Source organism: Rissa tridactyla, chromosome 2 (genome assembly GCF_028500815.1).
Source record: "Rissa tridactyla isolate bRisTri1 chromosome 2, bRisTri1.patW.cur.20221130, whole genome shotgun sequence".
NCBI lineage: Eukaryota > Metazoa > Chordata > Aves > Charadriiformes > Laridae > Rissa > Rissa tridactyla.
The window spans coordinates 6217219-6236548 of NC_071467.1; the positions used below are offsets into that span (position 1 = coordinate 6217219).

The following is a 19330-nucleotide window of genomic DNA, read 5'->3' on the forward strand; positions in this document are numbered from 1 at the left end:
TAGAGGATGTTTTTTATATGCAGAAACATGCATGTGCAGACCAAGTAATTGTGCATAGATATATTTAAAAAAAAAAAGAAAATAACATAGTGCATCTATAGGTTCTCATGTAAACTGCTCCCAAGTGGATTTCCTGGTTAGGTATGATTCAGCTGCCACTGCTCTGTATTGGGTCTTTAATTTCTCTGTTGACTGTCATCTTTCAGCCCTTGAAGTGTTTAAACCCTGTGCCATTAGATATAGTCTGTTATATTTCTGCTCATAAATGTGTGCCCCTTTACTGTGTGTTCATTAATTTGTTTTGCACACACTTATGTTATTGAACTCATTATTAGGCATGGGCAAATATCCAATTCTATAACATAATCACCATGAAAGGCAATATTTGGCTTTATTCTGTAGGTTATTGAAATGGATATTTGCTAGACCAGATGGCCTGGTCCTGCAAGTGTTATAACTCAAATCTTCAAACCTCTATTGATCCAAGAGGAGTAGGTGCAGGAGAGGAGTGAGGGCAGAAGAAACAGCTGTAGAGCATTTTTGAGGGTGATTCAAGCAAGACGGGGTTTCAATGACTCTTGATCAAAGTGAGGGAAATCGTGTTTGACAGGGGAGGTTCTGTAGAGTATGAGGTCTGCATTCCTGGGGAGCTGTCATCCACATTGTGAGCCAGCCTGCCCTTCTAATGCCTCCATACAAAGTCCAACTTAGAGGCATTCAAAATCTTATGCCCTTGTCTTGCAAAGTACAGAGTATTACGCAATGGTGCTGAGCCACCCTTCGAGCATCCTAAAGGCCAACAGTAGTGAGAAGGTGCAAAGGTGCTTGGAAAAACTTCGACTTTGCAGAGGATATGATGAAAATCTGTCAAACTTTGAGTGGAATGGAGATATCAGCAGGAAATTATTTTTCGCTGCTTCTTCTGTTGTAAAAGCTAAGGGGAAGCAAATCAAACTAGCTGATGGCAAGTTTAAAATGAACAAGGTGAAGTTGCTTTTCATACAGTAGGTATTGGAGCTCTTTGCAGTCTGCTCTGGAGGTTAAAATTTTGTGTGTTTAAAAAAGTCCATATGAGTTAATTAAAGAGAGACATCTGTAAACATCTAGTTAGTACAAAGACATTATCTCTGCTTCAGGATGTCAGCGAGTCTCTGCAAACTGTGATGGGGGGGAGCAGGACAGTAGGCTAGAGAAGTCTCCCAGAAGGCCACAGCTGCAGATGGAACAGGAGCTAGCTAGACTTTTGGTCTAACTGCTGGTAGCTGTTCTTAGACTTTTGTACAACTCATGAGTATTCCTAACACCCTGTCCTGGTTTGAGGTAGAACAGAGCCAATTAGTGGCATATTCTTCAGACAGTGTCTGGTTCTGGCAGATAATGTCTGATGTTTATAGTTAACTTCAGAAAGTGCAGTTAGTTAGAAGAGACTTAGCTGAAAAGTAAAATTACTGAAAATAAAATTGGTGCTGTTCTACCTCAAACCGGGACACACACCCTCGTTGCCCAAAAGGGGACAGAAGTTTCCCTTGTCCGCTCAGCGCTTGGGCCAACACTGTCTGTAGGTGTTGAAGAGTAGGAAGCACAAGAAAAGGTGTCATGAAACAATTGGGTCAAGTGATCGCTACTGTGATTTTTCCACAGGAAACCAATCTGTGGGAGGAGAAAACTCTAACCGGGAGCACCCACCTTCTGCAGAGGTGGTGGATGAAGGTTTCAGTATAGTTTACACTGGGGCTTCCCTCACTAATGCGTTTCCAAAAGCATTTGAGCTTTCCCTTTGTGCTTTATCCGTTTCCTTCCATGCTAATAATCACACATGCAGCAATGAATATGAGAAACAACTTCAGTAGATTAAGTCTATATTCTCCTAACAATGTTTTTTTCATGGTAATGACTCGCTCTGATAAAAATGCAGAAGGATTATTATAGGATTTCTAACGAGAATAAAACCTCTGAAGTGGCTTGGCTTATTAGATATGCAGTGACTGCAAGACCAAGCAGAGAAAAGAAAAGCAGGCAGATAGTTAAGGCTCTGGGCTAGGCTGCAAGAGACCCAAGCTTAAAATTTGGCTCCAGCAGATTTGCTGACCTTGGGCAAAGCAGCAAGTCTTTGTTCCTGTAAAATGAAGCTGGAGAACCTCTTTCCCTCCCAGCTTTGTATATCTTGCCTGCTAGATCCTTCAAACAAAGGCTTTGCTTTCCCTTCCCTTATTTGTCTTCCAAATTGGAATTTTTGCCATTTTTAGGGCTTCTGGAAAAGCTGTGGAAAATATACCCTGTTAGGTATAGTCTTTCCACACAGAGCCCTATGCTGTCCTTGTCCTGAGGCAGCTGAATTTAATAAAGGTCTGACCTGAGAGCCATGTAACACTTTTACCCCAGTCCTGTGCTGTCAGCAGGGTTTACCAAATTAGCACGCGCGTGGTGCCTCTGGGTCAGGGCTGGACAGCATCCAGTAATGTGAGGAACAAGAAAATGAGTACAGTTCTGCCTGCAAAAGCTGCCGCAGACATTGCTGGAGCCTGATAGCGCATGCTGGTTTGATGGCAAAGGAGAGCTTGTGTTTGGGTACTTTTAAGGTATGCGTTCTGGGACCAGAAGGGTTGAATGCGTGACGTGGTGGCAGGTGAGGCTCAGGCTGGAAGCAGTGTTTTAGACACACAGAGCTATAATGATGTTTGAGAGTCAGGTCCCTGAGTGTCAGCGTGCAGCCAGGACCATCCGTGCCCTAAGGGAGATGGAGTTGGGACCAATACCATGGGCAGGGCAAGGACCCTTAAACCAGGACTTACCCCAAAGCAAGGGAGCAGGGTGGGTCAGTGATGGTAACCAGGCTCAGCCAAGAGTCCAGATCACCAGACTGGTCCATGGTTGATGGGGCAAGTCTAAATCAAAGCCAAGAAAGTGATTCTTCAAGTCAGGGTCAGGATTAGCAGGGTGCATTGCCAGGCTGCTGTGGTGCGGTTCAAGCAAGGGCCAAAGGGGAGAGCTTAAAAACAGCTTCAATACAAAGAAACAGGAACAACCACCTGAACTTCTAGAAGGAGTATGTGCTCTCTGAGCACTTGCACGATGTGGAGCCTGAGCTTGCACAAACTTATAGGAATTAGTCCTTATTCCCGCAACTTCCAAATAAAACTAATTATCGCTCCAAGAGATGATGCATGTGTCTTTTTTACTGCTGAAACCTTGAGCCCCGTTGCAGGGCAAGTGCTCCAGTGAGGTTACAGGCCTTGTTTGGGATGTTCAGACATTGTCTCCAAGTCCCAAAACTCGTAAATGCCACCCCATTTACCCAGGGATGATGAGCTGAAGGCTCCAAGAGCAGGAGCAGGCAGCAGGAGCCTTTGCCCATCAGAATCCAGGTCGATGGTCAGCACTCTTCCAGTGAGCACATCTTGACAATAACAAGATGGGAAAACATCTCCAAGTTTAGAGATACTATTGCATCTGAAATTTGAAAACAAAACAAAAACGCCAGCTGCCCAGTAATTGGTGTTCCTTGGAGACAGTGGCTGTAGAAATATTGCCTCCTTGGGGTTTGGTTCTTACCACTCCGATCTTCTTACTTTATTGCAGAATAAAAAATAATGTAAGCGTAGCTCAAACCAACCTGGTAATGGAAAGTGAAAGTGCAATATCTGCAGGTTTTTTTCTTATTATTTTTTGCCCTGGAAATCATCTCTCTCGGGAACCATTCTTAGCTATTGACTTCATCTGATTAAGGTCACTTAGCACTTAACTTCTCAGTCCAGCACTTAAACATCTGTATAATAATACCTCATCTACTTCATAAGGCTGCCGTGCAGCTCACTGGAGTCATTTGTATCTGTCATTTCTTTTCTGAATCTTCTGATTAAAAAGTGAGGTGCATTAATGTTAGTATCTGCCTTAGTGCTCCAAGTATGTTCTGAATCCTCTTGTGTATGCAGGCAATTTCTGTCTGCACATTGGGTATTTTTGAGTCCTCTTAACTGTAGTTAAAGTATATTCTGCACAACTAAATAACCGTGGTTTGATAGAGTTTGTTTTCTTAACAATAATTAGAGGGGTTTAGATAAATTCTGTGGTTTTCTGTGATCCAGAATAACAGCTGCAGAGTGTAATAAACAACTCAAAGCCAGATCACATAGTAATTGTGCATCGTGACAGCTTAATTCTCAGCAGTGCGAGAATACTAGTAACTTGGGGTTTTTTTCCTTACGTAAACTTAGAAAATATTTCTTTCTTTTCAGCATTGGCCCGTGGCTGGCAGGTACATTGCTGGTATGTAATGACATCTACTGGCAACCAGAATTTTGCCAAGTCTCCAGCCCTTGTTTCTTTAGAGCATTTCTCTGCCAAGATCCAGTGGCAGAGTAGAAAGGAAGCATGTCAGAGAGGTTTTTTCCAACTTTATGCTTCTTCTAATAGAAGAGCTGGGGGGGAGAGGGGAAGAGATTGCCTTGATTCTGTCATTGGTAACTGTTGTTCGAATGTGGGATGCTCCTGAGAGTGATATTGCAATAGGTAGGTATGGATTGGGTGCCTGTTAGGTGGAAAATGAAAAAGCTTTAATAGAATCACCGAATGGTTTGGGTTGCAAGGGATCTTAAAGATCACCCAGTTCCAAGCCCCCTGCCACGGGCAGGGACACTTCCCACTAGACCAGGTTGCTCAAAGCCCCATCCAGCCTGGCCTTGAACACCTCCAGGGATGGGGCATCTACATCTTCTTTGGGCAACCTGTTCCAGTATCTCCCCACCCTCGCAGTAAAGAATTTATTCCTGATATCTCATCTAAATCTCCCCTCTTTCAGTTTGAAACCCTTATCTCTTGTCCTATCACTATGCTTCCTGATCAAGAGTCCCTCCCCATCTTTCCTGTAGCCCCTTTAGGTACTGGAAGGCTGTACTTTCCCAGCAGTCTGGAGCATACACTGTGAAGTGCATCTCGGAGCCTAATGACTCACAGAGAGCTGAAGCATTACACGAAGCAAGTTGCTATCACCAGTCTATCAAAGGCTTCTTACATGTTCCCTGCCCCTCCCACGTTTTCACATCTATCTAGTTAAGCAGCCAGATTTTCCCCTTTCCACTGATCAAAGCTGTTGCCGGGCTGTTTCCTTGTTCATGGCTGAGAAGGTGCAGGTGCCTTGTTCATGGGCTCTCTGAAGGTGCAGGTGGGACCATGGCAGCACTGTGCTTCATGCTGTTCTTTGCTTGCCCAAGTACGACCCTGGACATCTTTCATTTCCCTTTTTGGGTCTCTCACCCTTTTTCTTAAGCAGTCCCTAGAAATTTTATATCTCTCAAAGTCCACAAAGCCTGTTGTCTCTGGCTTTGACAGAAAGATGGTGATTTGTGTCTCAGACCCTGCTAGGTAATGAACATGCACAGAGTAGCAAGTGCTAGATGTGGAAAATGTGGGGTTTTTTATGGCAAATATTTATTTACCTTGTGGAACACTGAGTGGACCATTATGGGTTGTTATTTCAAGAGAATCTGATGCATTTGGTGCTGTGAAAGTGTCTGAGTCTCTGGAGACCCATTTTTAACTTGTGGCTCTATATCATTGGCTCCATAGGGAAACTTCGCCTTAGCTTTTCCCATTCTTGTACCTTGGTGTTCCCCTAAATGAAATAGGAAGAACGATCATTACCTTTGTAATGCACTCGGAGATGAAAAAGATCAAGGGAACAGCATCACTTTATAAACAAATATCTTTGGTTGGACCAAAATGATTAATAATTTCGGCAAAGATTTGACTGAGCAGCCTCAGGTATGTTTGGCAGTCAGCAGAGGCCACAAGTTATAAGTAGATGCTGATAAGACTTAAGGCAGGATGCTGTCTCCGCATTTAAACAGAGATGTGGAGAGATGTTGCTCATTGCAGAGAGCAATGAGAAGAATGATCAGTGATTTTGCAAGTTTTACCAGCAGGGAGAGACTGAAAGGAATGGGCTCTGCAAGGAGGGGGAAATCACGAACTAGATGATGTCGTTAATCTCAAGGAAGAGCTTTCTGTGTATTTCAGTGAGGTGCCAGAATAAACTCTAAGAGGTGAATGTCGAATATCAGTAGCAGCAGATGTTTCAGAATAGCTCAGCACTGGAGTTTGGAGTACCCTGACACAGTACTCCTCTGCCCTAACGTGCTCTTCTAAGAGCTGCTGAATTTTTTGAGGGTTGTGTGGAGGTCAGAAGCATCAGAAACTTCCCAGGAGCAGAGTGAAAGCAATTAAAAGATTTTTCTTGCAAGGCAAAATATCAACCAGTATGTGGCAAGTCAACCACAAGACCAGAACTATTTTCTGTGTGCTATTTATAGAAGTAAGAACATAAATTAATCAGTGTCATGGTACATGACTGGGTTCAATGAACATTTTCCCTCTAGCACTTGACAAGCTGTTTGTCTGGTCCTGAGCAGTGGCAGATGCTAGGAAGGAGCATCAGCTTGTACTTTGAGACAAGGAAGTTTCAAAGTGTTTGACAAGTCTATCTTTAATTGAGGACTCTCTTGCCCCAACCATGCAAAAAAGGAAAAATGGAATTTCAGGAACTACTAGTCCTGCTTCTGGGAATCCAACCCATTGTAGTCCAGTTTATTTCTCAAGTTATTCCTCTGTGTGGTGGGACTGTGGTACCAACTGATTGCAGTTGTCTTCTACTTCCTTTTCGATATGTTCAATCACAAATAGGTCTGCAAACCGTTTGACTGTTTCTTAATTTGAAGATTTCAGCAACTGATTGAGGAACTCTTCTAGCTGTTGGCCAAAAGTATTTCAAACACAACAGCTCCCCCTTGTACTCTCCTGTCCTCTCTCTGTTGCAAATGTAGATGCTTTCTTCAAGTAAGTGCTCCACTTGGGGCAGTCTTGATTATAGATGAACCAGCAGTTCAATAGTTGTCAAAGGTGTATGACCACCCCAGTCTTTCATCAATGACTTATACAGTGAGTGCAGGAGTGTTGCAGTGGGGATGCAGCTAATATGAAGCTAATGAACACAATCTTGGTTGCCAATGACAGCTTTGATGTCTTTAGGATGTTTCCAGGCTATTCTGAACTCTACAGTGACCTTAATGGGGGTACAGCTGTTTACCATATCAGTAAGCTCTGATGCATCTTCTCTCCTGCAGTGCCAAGTTTATGGGTCTAATTAACTGCTACACAGATCTTGTTTTACCTATTTTGATGCAAAGATGGAGTATCAGGCTTCTTCAAAGAAAGAGACCTGTTGGTATCCCTGAAAAATTATGCACCTGTTCTCTAGGATCATATGATGAATGTTCACAAGGACCCTTCTTGTCTTATGGTAGGGTCATGATAAGGTTCAAGGGTTCGGAGACCCTTGAAAGACAAGGTGTCCTGAATTTCTCCTGGGGAAGTACCTTTTGGGGACAATTGACTTCTAGGCAATGCAGTAAATAAAATCTTTGATATATTGCAGTACAAAAAAAATGCCTGTAACTACCATTTCACCAGATGTTTGCATGGTGGGCTGGGTTTCCTGGTAGACAAGCCAAACGTACAACTTCTACTCACCCCTGTGTATTATGTCCACATGACCTTTCTGTTTATTTAATCAGAACATAATACAGAGACCCAACAGAGAAGATTTTCTTGTTTTCTTAGAATGAACTAAAGATAACTCCACGTTGAGATGTATGTCTTATTTCTTGTGGAAGCAGAAGATAATGCCAGTTTTGGTGTCAAATTTGCCAAGGTATTAATAGGGTTTTAGCATCATTAAGCTAATAGAATCCTGTATCTGTGCATTGGAGAATGGCAGTCATTTGTGCTGCCTGTCTGGTCTGCGGCTTTTGAAAATGGAGCTGAGTGACAGATATCCATTGCAGCTCTGCCTCTCGGTTCATCTGCAGATCATCCCTGGCTTTTCACGAAACGTTTGTTTTTGCCTCGCTGCTCTAAAAAAAGACAAACCCAACATTTACAATATTTTTCAAGAAAATATTTATTTTGTCTGGCTGACTGAGATGAAGTTGTCAAATCTTTTGTTTCAGCCTCCTCAAATTCATAGCACCGAATGGAAAAAAACCTAGAAAAGAAAGATGTTACATCCTTCCAGACACATGAGGTCTCTTGGAAACATTCTCAGACATTTGAATGTGAAGACCACACTCAACTTGCAATATCTATTCTGTCTTACTTCACTTTTCTCATCAAACAGTGAAAACAGTTTACTGTGTAACCATGGATCAGCTGTAGGCCACTTACTTACCCATGGTCTTCTGGTTTACTTTTTGTGAATATCAGGTTGCCAAATTAAATACAGGCCAACGAGCCAGGTGAGAGAAAGAATAAACTTATGGTTAGGACACTGACCTAGGACACAGGAAATCTGGAATGAGTTTCTCTCTTTGTCCCAGACTCTGTGACTTTCCATATGTCTTCTACTCAGTTGTACCTCTGACTCGTCACCCTCACGAGATGAAAGCAATATTACAGTAGCTACAACTTCCTTCTGATTTCACAGGGATGCTGTGAAGTTAATTAACAAAGGAGAGGAGGGTGCGTTAATAGTGAAGTGGTAACACTGAGCTGTTCAATTTTGCTTCTGTTGCCATGCCATCTTGCCGCTTCTGTTCTGCTTCTCTGCAGCTCTTGCTATTTTGTCTCCTGCCTTGGATATAGGTCCCCTGGTTTGCACAGCTGTCAATATGCTGGGTGTGTGATTCATGGGCTTCTGCTTGGCAGATTTTTGAAGGTCTCCTAATGACACCTTTATTGACGGTTTGTGACAGGGTTAGAAACTTTTATTTCATTTTAGGATTAGAAAAGTGGCACTTTTGTGTTAGATGTAGACCAGTTTGAAAGAGAAAATTAATAAAATGTATAGAATTGACCTTAGAATGATCTATCTTCTGTCATCTGCTCTGTAAGCTGAAGGAAAAGTCCAGTGATTAACTTGAATTTGACAGGCAAATGAGAATCTAACCATGTGTTTTGTACTGATTTTTTCCCCATTATTTTCTTGTTTAGTTTGCTCTCATTTCCATTATCACAGGCCACAACCCAGAGTCTGAAGTAAAATATGTGATTATAGGCCACAGCTGTTCTCGAGTTGGAAGAAATATTTGTAAACTTGGCAGCTGCTTGAGGAGCTGAAAGTGGAGGAAAAGAAAGCAGTTAAACTTGAGTAGATTGCTTAAAAATATCACTGAGGGATTATTCCTTTGTGTCCTTTTGATGTCTCCCTAGCATCAGGTAAAACTGAATTGTTCTATCTCTGTATCTTTCTGTATACCTGCAGATCCCTTCTCCATTTTAGGTCTCTTTCTTTTCAGAGAAATTCTCCTACGAGGCTGAATATGGCAAAAATCCCTGTATTAGTTGTTCCCAATCTGAGGAAATACATAATCTAGCAATTAGATTATCTGCTTTTTAATTTCATAGTTGTCTCCCTTCAGCCATTTGAGGATCTACACGGGATGTAGGTATAATTTGGTCACAGACTATAATGTTTGGGCGATTCTGTGGCGTTCGATATAACCCAAGTGAGGTGAACTGTTGGATGATATACAACAAATTAAGCTACATGTGCATATGGTGAGCATGTAACGGAAGATTTAAAAAGAAACCCAACAACCAACCTTCATGGTCTTGGAGGGATCACTAACCTAGAGCTGGTGTGATCTGGTAAATCCATGGGACACTGATGTACCAGGAAGACATCCTTGCTCAAATGTAGAAATGGGATAACTCTGCTGATGTACAAAAAATAACAAAGGGACCTCTGTGTGTGTGTGTCTACAATTCCCCAGCTCACCTGCCTTTTTTTAATGGATGATATGCTTGAAGCCAAGGGGTGTACCTTTATTCTTCGTCACCCCAGTACTCTGCAACAGCTGAGAGTTGCCCATGCTCTGAATTTCTTCGTAACGTTGCATCTCCTTTTGTCCATTGGGTCTGGACAAACCATGTGCTCATGTATGCCCTGCTTTGAGACCCCCCCAGGAAGGACAGAAGTAGTGCTTAGACCTTGCTCTTTATCTGTTGTGTGGCTCTCAATGCTTCCATTAAAAAGTAAATACAAGCAAATTCAAAATTCTATCCTCTTTACTGAAACCTGCTTAAACTTTTTGTTTTACTATGTCTCAGAAAACCTTCCTAATTTGCTTGCAGAATTTATATCAATTCTTTGAGGAATGAAAGATGGAGTTTTCAGAGTTATTTATCTAGTGATATATCCTTGCTACATCCTCAGAGCTTGCGGTATTCAGTATATTAGGAACTTCATAAGCCAAGCTGCTGTACTTGTTAATGCACCTCCTCACAGGTACCGCTACCTGCACATTCAAGTTTTTGTCCACAACTATTGACCAAGGAAGCAATAGGCCACCCCTTATGAAGTGTACAACTATTCCAGAAAATGTAGGCTAAGCCTATGGGAAGTTGCCTTAGGAGCTATACTCTGTTCCTCTCCTTAGCAGTAGTTTCTTCTTTTGCTGTTTCTTCCCATTTCCCTGGTCCTTCCTATCCTGGTCCATATATTTCTCCAGAAAGGGACAGCCTGCAAAATTCAGATACCCATGAAGTGGATGGTTGGCAGTAGAAATGCATGGCATGAGTAGATAGATGTGGTTTACGTGTCACCACCAGATCCCCGTTGTGTTGAAGCTGGGAACGCAGCCGGTGGGTATGTGGGTATAGAGTGTTCATTTTATCCCTCTCAGTGGCACGACCAGGTTTGGTCTTGGTGCTAGGAATGCCATGGGCTCTGCTTCTCCAGGGCTCAGTGCCAGCTGCCGAAGCCTACCTGTTTTCCCAGCGTGATGCCCGGATCCTTCAGCCCAGAGCACTTGCAGACTGTACCTGCTTGTCAGCTATTTCACTGGCCTGTGCTCTCTGCCTCCTCTATTTCTTTATTATATTTACACATTGCTTGCGATTTTACACTGAGCTTTGCAGCATAGTGACTGTCATTTAATATTTAGTCATACAGCGTCCAGCAGAGCTACCCAAGCAGGGAGCAAGTAAAGCATTGCTGTAATTCAAGTAAACAATTGTAGAATAAATATCAAAAGGTAAAAAATGGCATTTGTAGAAATATGTAGCTACCTGTGCGCTACATAAGTAGCAGTATCTGCTTCCATGAGACTGACTGCACTTCACAGCCATATTGCAAGGAAAATCCTCTGGTTGCTTTACATCAGGTGGCAGTTTGCCAAATCTAGGCTCTTTTGACAAATATTTTGTCAATGGTGAGCTAATGAACGTGTTTATTTTCTTGCTGTCTTGGGTGGAAATGTTCGATTAAAGGCCACTGGCTGTGCGGCACAGGGGGATGAAACTAAACAGAAGTGGCTGGCTTTGCAGTGGGTAAGAAAAGGACAGCGTGTTCACGAGCCTGGAAAGGGGAAAGTACTTGGGGAAAATCTGCTGCCTTCCCTTTGAGCCTAATTGCTGAAGCTGTGACCTCCCCAGCAAGAACTCCTCTTCAACAAACGTTATTTCAGGTCTCTGTGATTTTTTTTTTTTTTCTTTGGCCAATTTTGTCATTCTCTAACTGTGATTTTCCCTGGCTTTAGAAAGTGGTTTCCAGGATACATGCGCTGGCAGAACCCCTCAATCTGGAGAGAGAGGAGAGCTCTTTTCCTAACCCAGCTGACCTAACTGGACGGGTTGAGGGGAGGGAACAGACAGCTGTTGGGTACACCAGCGTTTCCCTAGGTCTTAGCAACATGCTGAGCGCAATGCTTGGGATTTTATCTGATTAAAAAAAATAAATAAATAAAAATCTGGTGGACAAACGAAAAGAAAGTGTGATTGTTCTGCGATGCAGTTCATGAAGCTCGTTAGTTTAAATAAAAAAAAAAAAAAAGAAAAAGAAAAAAAAAAGAAAAAAGAGTTGCTTAGTGCAGTTAAATTGCTCTGGCAACGTGACTCAGTTCCAGTTAGCTGCATCCTCAGTCGGGGTTTTGGCAGCTGTCGGTGAATTAAGGGTGAGAGCTGTTGGTTGCTTTCTCGTCCCTGCCTGTCACAGCTACTTTGGCACTGTGCAAGCACAGAAGGACTGATGCTCTTCTGTTTCCTTCTCTCTTCTACCACTCACTCGTGTAGGTTACGCAGTTTACTTGAACACGAGAGTTTTGACACAGGCAGTACAATCTCTTCTTGTGCTTGTATTGAGGTTCAAACTTACCCTTCCCTGGCAGGTTCTTCGGCATAGTGATGGATATGAAGCAGCCAGCCAGGGTTAGTGGGGAGGCAGCGGAAGGGGCAGAAGTAGGAGCCCTTTCCATTCCCTGGCCTGGTGGGGTTTAGTGGTGGTTCCCCAGGAGACGTTAAACCTTCCTCTAGCATCTAGGTTGCTTCTGCGAAGTTTTCTTCTTGGGGAGGAAGTGGTAAAACTGGTGGATACTCAAAGATTTCCACTGCTAACTGGTAAAACTTTTTAGCTTTATCCTCCAGTAAAGGGTCCACACCGTGCCGGTCTGTCTGTTGTATGGCAGTGCTGGGCTTTGCTGGGTTACACGTTCCTGAGCACAGGGCACCCCTGAAGTCCCTCTCCCCTGTTTGGTGACTCTGGAGCTGATCGGTGGGTGGCAGTTCAGGCTCACCGCTGTCTCTGGCACGTATGGTCATCAAGTGGGAGAGAGTTTACAGTGCTTTCCTGCAAATGTCCGGGCAGTGTGTTGGCTGTGAGGGCCAACAGATCTGCTCTGGGCTTCACATCTTTGTAGGCAGCCACTTGAGATGCGTTACAAGTCAAAATGATGAAATTGCACTGCTTTAGGTAAAGAATGCAAAAGGAAAGGCCTTTTTCTCTTCTTTGGATGCTATTGGCTTAGGAGGTAAGGTACTATTTGCATCTGGGAAGAGGAGTAACCTTATTTTGGAGGTTTTCAACACCAAATTGGATAAACCCTTAACAACTTGGTCTGAATTCACTGCTGATGGTGCTTTGAGCGGGAGGTTGGGCTAGAAAACTTACGAGGTCTTGTCTAGCATGAATGGCTCTATGAGCATGGTGCATCAAACTTATTGACTGATTTATTCAGCTGTGCCAAGGAGTTGCTACTTCATGGAGAAAAAAAAGGGAAAAAAAAGGCAAGAGAAGAAGCTAATTAACCATATTCCGTTACTTTGCATAGAAAAGACACAAATCGTTCTACCTGTGCTGCCCACTTTGACATGGAACAGCAGTTCCTTGGAGTTATATTGACCTCTTAGAGCAAATGATTCCCTTAAAAATTACTTTTGCTATCTGATGGGTTTTCTATCTCATTAGGGAGCCATTCAAATACAGCAGATCTGATTTTTACCACTAGCTGTGTTGCACATTCTAGACAGAGTGCTTCATGAAGGTTCAGTTAGCAAGAAATGTGATTATAAAAGTATCTAATGACTTTAATTTGCATATACAGTACAGATACTTTTCAGATACTGTCTTTTATTAACCTTTAAGGGCCAAATATACCTATAAATAAATAAGACCAGATTTTGTCACTCTGTCTGACTTTGATTGGAACCTTGCCTTAGGATTATATCCGTCTAAGCCTGCTGGACTACTCATGCAGGTAAAAACCATCAAAAATAGGACTGAATGTGGCAGAATTTGGGCTGAATTTATCAGCATATGTAGGTAGTCCTTATGTATATACAGGCAACTCAGAAATACATGCATCAAACTGCTTAGCCACTTCAGTGCTCCTTCAATAGGATTCTTCTGTTATTGTTTTTTTACAAAAGTAGATGGGGAAAAATCCCTCAGTCACTTAGCTCTGTTTTGTGGCATGTCTTTTGCCAGCAGTGGTAGTGGCTTTACACCCCACATGCGGATGTCCCCTGTTTCAGGTAGAAGAGACACTGGTAAGACTCCATTGAAGGACTCATGCCAACACCTCTTGTAAAATCCAGCAATGCTGGAACCTGGGTGCCATCAGTGGGAACATGAACATGCAGGACAGACGTAAGACGAGGTCAGGCTGCTCAATACTGCCAAGTACCCCACGGCCACAGGCAGAATCCTGCTCCATTCACGGAGTTCTGGCTGAAACCTACTCTGAATCTTTGGTGATGACAGCTGTGGACCATGAGAAGTACCTATTAATGAGGTCTAAATGGAGTGGCTTCCAAGGGTACATTTTGGCCTAATGTGAGCAAGTAAAGGGAAAATGTTCCCAATTTTTGTTTTTCAAAAAAATTCCAAACTATTGGAAATTTGTTGCAGCAGTGTGTGTGTGTGAGTGCATGTTGTGAGTACATGTATGAGTGTGGCAACAGGAGAGCTTCTCAGTGAACAGTTTCTATGCTTCAAATACTTTAATTCACCCAGGTCAGGTCTCTAATGTTGTTCCTGGCAGAAGGCTGGTTCTGGATGGTATTTATAAAGAAGAGGGGTGGGAGGCATCAGCCAGAGGAAGATAGTGGAATGGAAAAGTGAGAGTGAACCTGTTCAAATCTGGGCAGGTTGCAGGTGACTGAGAACAGCTTGGTTACAGCGAGGTGGAGAAATTGCCTCAACTCTCAGCAGATGGTAACTGCCATCTAAAATACACCAATACGCCGCAGAACGGTTTGGCACTTCATGTGAGATGTCTTTTCCATTGGTGTTTTAGGGTGAAGAAGGTCCCCCCGGCTTTCCTGGACTGAAAGGGGATAAAGGAGAGAAAGTAAGTCCAAGTCTTTGTTAATAATACTGTGACAAGTTTAAGATATTGTGGAAGGCTAATGAAAACAGGCCCTCTTGAAGTCTTTTGTTTCACCTCTGTGTTTTCTTGGTTAGTGGTAACAAGGTACTTGGAAAAGGAGATTATGCTGTTGGACTATTTTTAAGGAAAGTACACCTTAAAATCTTTAAACCTATTGATGGTGCTCAGCCACATTTGACAAATGTGTGGAAGTCTCAGGGCATGAACTTTGTCTAAACTTTGTAAAACTCCAAAACAGAGCAGAAGCTCAATGCTGGTGCCTCCACATACAGAAACACCAGTATGAGACATGGAAGGCCGAAGATTATCAATTCCTTTCTTGCACTGAACATAAATAACTTTTGGACTGAGATAGCCTTTAACTGCTTACTGTGTCATCATCTTAAAAAATAAAAATAGAAAAATATCCTGCACTGAGCTTGTTCTGTTGACTAGTATTTACGTTGGACACATTTGTCAGATATGCCTTAAACAGCATTTACGGGAAAGATTTTAGGAATTTGAATTTTTTTCCCCCCTCTTGTAAAATAGCAAATGTTGAGGATTGCAAGGCAGGATCCCTCTCCAAGTAATGCACAGCAAACCAGCTCAGTTCAATCAGAGCCCAGAGCGGCCATTTGCGGTGTCCGTGTCTGTTTCTCATTTGAGCCTTTTTTAACAATACACTTAAAAAAAAAAACAAAAACAAAACAAAAACCTGCTGCAGTGCCTAGAAGTAAGAACACCGAGCCAGTTCTTCCCCACGTACACTGGCTTGTCCCTTGGGTGTCTATTCTAGAGAGCTATGCGGATAGGAACATAATGAAATTCAATGGGGGCAAGTGTAGGGTCCTGCACCTGGGGAGGAATAACCCCACACACCGGTACAGGTTGAGGGCTGACCTGCTGCAGAACAGCTCTGTAGAGAGAGACCTTGGAGTCCTGGTGGAGAACAAGCTGACCATGAGACAGCAATGTGCCCTTGTGGCCAACAAGGCCAATGGTCTCCTGGGGTGCATTGAAAAGACCATGGCCAGCAGATCGAGGGAGGTCATCCTCCACCTCTAGTTTGCCCTGGTGAGGCCACATGTGGAGTACTTTGTCCAGTTCTGGGCTCCCCAGTTCAAGAAAGAGAGGCAACTACTGGAGAGAATCCAGTGGAGGGCTACAAAGATGATCAAGGGACTGGAGCAACTCTCTTATGAGGAAAGTCTGAGAGACCTGGGGCTGTTCAGCCTGGAGAAGAGAAGACTGAGAGGGGATCTTATCAATATCTAAAGGGCGGGTGTCAAGAGGATGGGGCCAGGCTCTTTTCGTTGGTGCATGGTGACAGGACAAGGGTCAATGGGCACAAACTGGAACATGGGAAATTCCATCTTAACATGAGGAAAAACTTCTTTACTTTGAGGGTGGCAGAGCACTGGCACAGGCTGCCCAGAGAGGTGGTGGAGTCTCCAACTCTGGAGATATTCAAAACCTGCCTGGATGCTTTCTTGTGCAACCTGCTCTGGGTGACCCTGCTCTGGCAGGGGGGTTGGACTAGATGATCTCCAGAAGTTCCTTCCAACCCCTACCATCATATGACTCTGTGATTCTGAGGGCTGCTTGAGTTTTTCAAGACTACTTTTCTGTTTGCTTTGAGGCTCATTACTTCCATGTGTTGCAGCTGTGCCTAGAGGCTTCTGAGCTTTGGGATTGATGCTGTACAAGTGTGGAATAAAAAAATAATTTAAAAAATAAATGTTTTTACTGACAAAACAGCAGGTTTTTGAGACAATGGAATGGTGGACAGAGAGACTGAGGGGAGATAATATTAAGATGACTCAATGGTTACGTGTCTAATTAGCTGCAGAGCTTTTATATTAGTTTATTCTTAAATGAGTTAAGTGGCCAAGAGTGCCTAGCTCCTCATTAACAGCTCATCAATTGGCCATAGCGTGTAATGTCAGCAGCAGCTCCTCCAGAGACTGTAAATAATAAATGTTTATGTTGAAAAGATTCTCCTCATTCCTTATTCTTGTCTTGCTGCGTTATTCATGTCCTTGCACTTGCAACAGGTGTTAATATTGTGCTGAATGATAATTCTGTTGTTGTTACAGGGGTCCCTGGGCTCACCTGGCCCACCTGGGAAGGATGGAGCAAAAGGAGAAGCCGTAAGCCTTTTTCGTCCTCCCTTGTCATCCTTGCCTTGCAGTGCAAGGCAGGCAGTGAAAATCAATCTGGATTGAGTGGAACGTGTCGTGGGGATTTGTGTGGCCATTTTAGGAGCGGCAGAAACAAATGGCAGGAGGTTAATAGCCCCAGCACTCTCCCTTGCACATTTGCGGCGATGGCAGGCGTCGTATGGATTAGCCATCCCCAGGGCCTCCTGGGGCAGCTCTGCTACCGCTCATTAAAATGGGAAAGGGGACAGTTGTGTCAGCCTGTGGTTTGGGACCCGCTGCTGTGGCTGTGTTGGTTAATAACTGCAGCTGCAGAGCCTGGCCATTTCTTTAAGTCTGGCAAAGAGTGATCGGCTAGTGGAGATGGCAGGGGGTGCAGGGGACCGTCCTGTGCTTGCACAGTGGATGCAGGTGAGAGAAATAGATGTAGTGGTCACAGAGGCAAGGACCTAAACTCCTCTTGTGCACTGCTAAAAGCTAGGAACAAAGGAGGAGATGCGGGGCTAGCTCAAAGAAGGGTGGACTATACCAAATATTGCCTTTAAGAGGAGTACAGCTGAGACATACAATCACAAACATATTTTTCCAGCATCTTATGTGTTTTAGAGCTTTTCCTCCTTTCCCCTGCTTGATCACCATCCCTTTGAATCATCTTCATCCCAGTGGTGGGCCTTTGTAATCTCTGTCCATTTGGGGCAGTCATTTGGTGGTGACTGAAGGAACTTGGGGAAAGGACTCTTGTAAGGGCACAAAAGTAGTGGTATGCAGCAGAAAAGCTCTTTTTTTTTCTGTTACTTGCACCCTGTTTCTGCTTGTGCCACACTTGTCCCACTTCAGAAAAACTGGGATAATTTTCCAATATAGCCTCCAGAACTGATGCAACTTCATCATGTCACACATGACATGGTCTGGGATTGGACAGTGACATACTTGGACTTGCAGAATTTCTTATAGGATGTCTTTATTGCACTGAGAGGTGACTACTCAAGATCAAGTGCATCACGTTATCTCTAGGGAATCCACAACTGTAGATTATACTTGGTGCAAGCTGTTCACAACTTGGGGAACTCATTTCTTGCTACTTAGGTGGTTGTGTTTGAAGAGCAGATGAATAGCTGCTTCAGTTTTCGATCTGTCTCTTTCTGATATTATTTTTGGGAAGAAAGCGCACTGCAAACTTTCAGATCTCTGAATAATGGTAGTCAGGACTGCAGCTATCAGATACAGCTTCCATTTCCAAAGCTGTATGTAATGACTGTTTTGACCCATCCTAGCCTTTTATTTATAAATGTTAGCATTTACTATGATTATTGCTGTTTCTTGCAGGGTCAACCAGGACAGCCAGGAGCATTTGGACTGCCTGGGCCAGCAGGTCCAAAGGTAAGCTTTCCATGTCTTCTTTACACGGACAGGTATATTTTTTTTTCACTGACTTTTTCTATGTGTGGATTGCTTGAATTAGTTGTTATTTATGCCTCTCAATTTTCTAACTGGTGAATGAAGAAGCTCAAAATGCTCATTTCCATCAGGGGTCTGCTAAGATATCAGCAATTAGGGAAGGTATGTAAAGAGAAGAAATACCTTTTTTTCAATCAACAACGTAGATGGAGAAGGTGAAGAGAATGTGTTTTGGGGCACATAAGCCTTGCTTCATGTCTTCAGTAAGCCTCCCGAACTCTCACAAAGATGCTGGTGAGAATTATTACCCCTACTCTAAGACTGGGGGAAAAGAAATCATGGAGAGAACCTAGACTGGATGTTTCTGTTTATTTTGAGAGCTTCGGTTTGCACCAGTAGACAGTGGCAAAGTGATACAGAGCTTGAGCCAATGCTTGTATCACTGGGTTTACTTCAAACAAAGTGCTTCTGGATGGGGATCTGGTGAGACTTAGTGAGCATCAGAAACATGAATTTTGAAGCTCTTCTCATGAGCAATTCTTTACCCACCTTTCAAAGTCTCAGTTCTCCTTGCCCTGTTCCCTAGTTACTGAGGGGATAACTACCCATCAGCTGTTTTCAGTCTTGTTGTTAGAACACAAAAAGAAGATGGTGCACTAGATGGACAAGTGTGTTTTCAGAGGCATCATGGATGGCAAGTTCAGCTCAGCTTGTGAAAGGTGCTGCAAGGACAACAGATTGATTGCCCAAATTTACTTCACCCAATTCTGCTCCTGTACAAGCAAAGGTCTTTGAGCATCACATCTTTCTGGAAGAGCCGTATCTGGTCATCTAAACCTGCCACTGAGTTCACCGATGCCTTGTCCTCAAATAGGAGTTGAGTACCTGAACACCTTTCCAGATGTAGTCCTGATTGTCCCTTGGCTCTCTCTGAGAAGACCCTATGAAGCAGTTCATTTATATAGGTCTTTCTGGGTTCCTCAGCTATGGAGACAAGCTTTCTCCAAGATGTCTTTTTTTCTTCATAGAGAGAAATTATCAGCATTTCCTAAAGCCTCGTCAGGAGAATATCGGAGCTAATGGTGTGTTTGTGGATTAGCGGAGATACTTAGCAACCATCCGATGGTTCTCTGC

General features: G+C 43.3%; 1 protein-coding gene across 2 annotated transcripts in view; it reads left to right on the forward strand.

Moving 5' to 3' along the window:
• The window catches only part of COL22A1 (collagen type XXII alpha 1 chain), a 252829-nt gene that overhangs the window by 121077 nt on the left and 112422 nt on the right, over positions 1–19330 (forward strand). For both annotated transcript variants that reach the window (XM_054193253.1, XM_054193252.1), the window contains exons 13-15: positions 14565–14618; positions 16736–16789; positions 18125–18178. In XM_054193253.1, coding sequence (XP_054049228.1) covers positions 14565–14618; positions 16736–16789; positions 18125–18178 — 162 coding nt within the window. The remainder of the gene's footprint in view (positions 1–14564; positions 14619–16735; positions 16790–18124; positions 18179–19330) is intronic.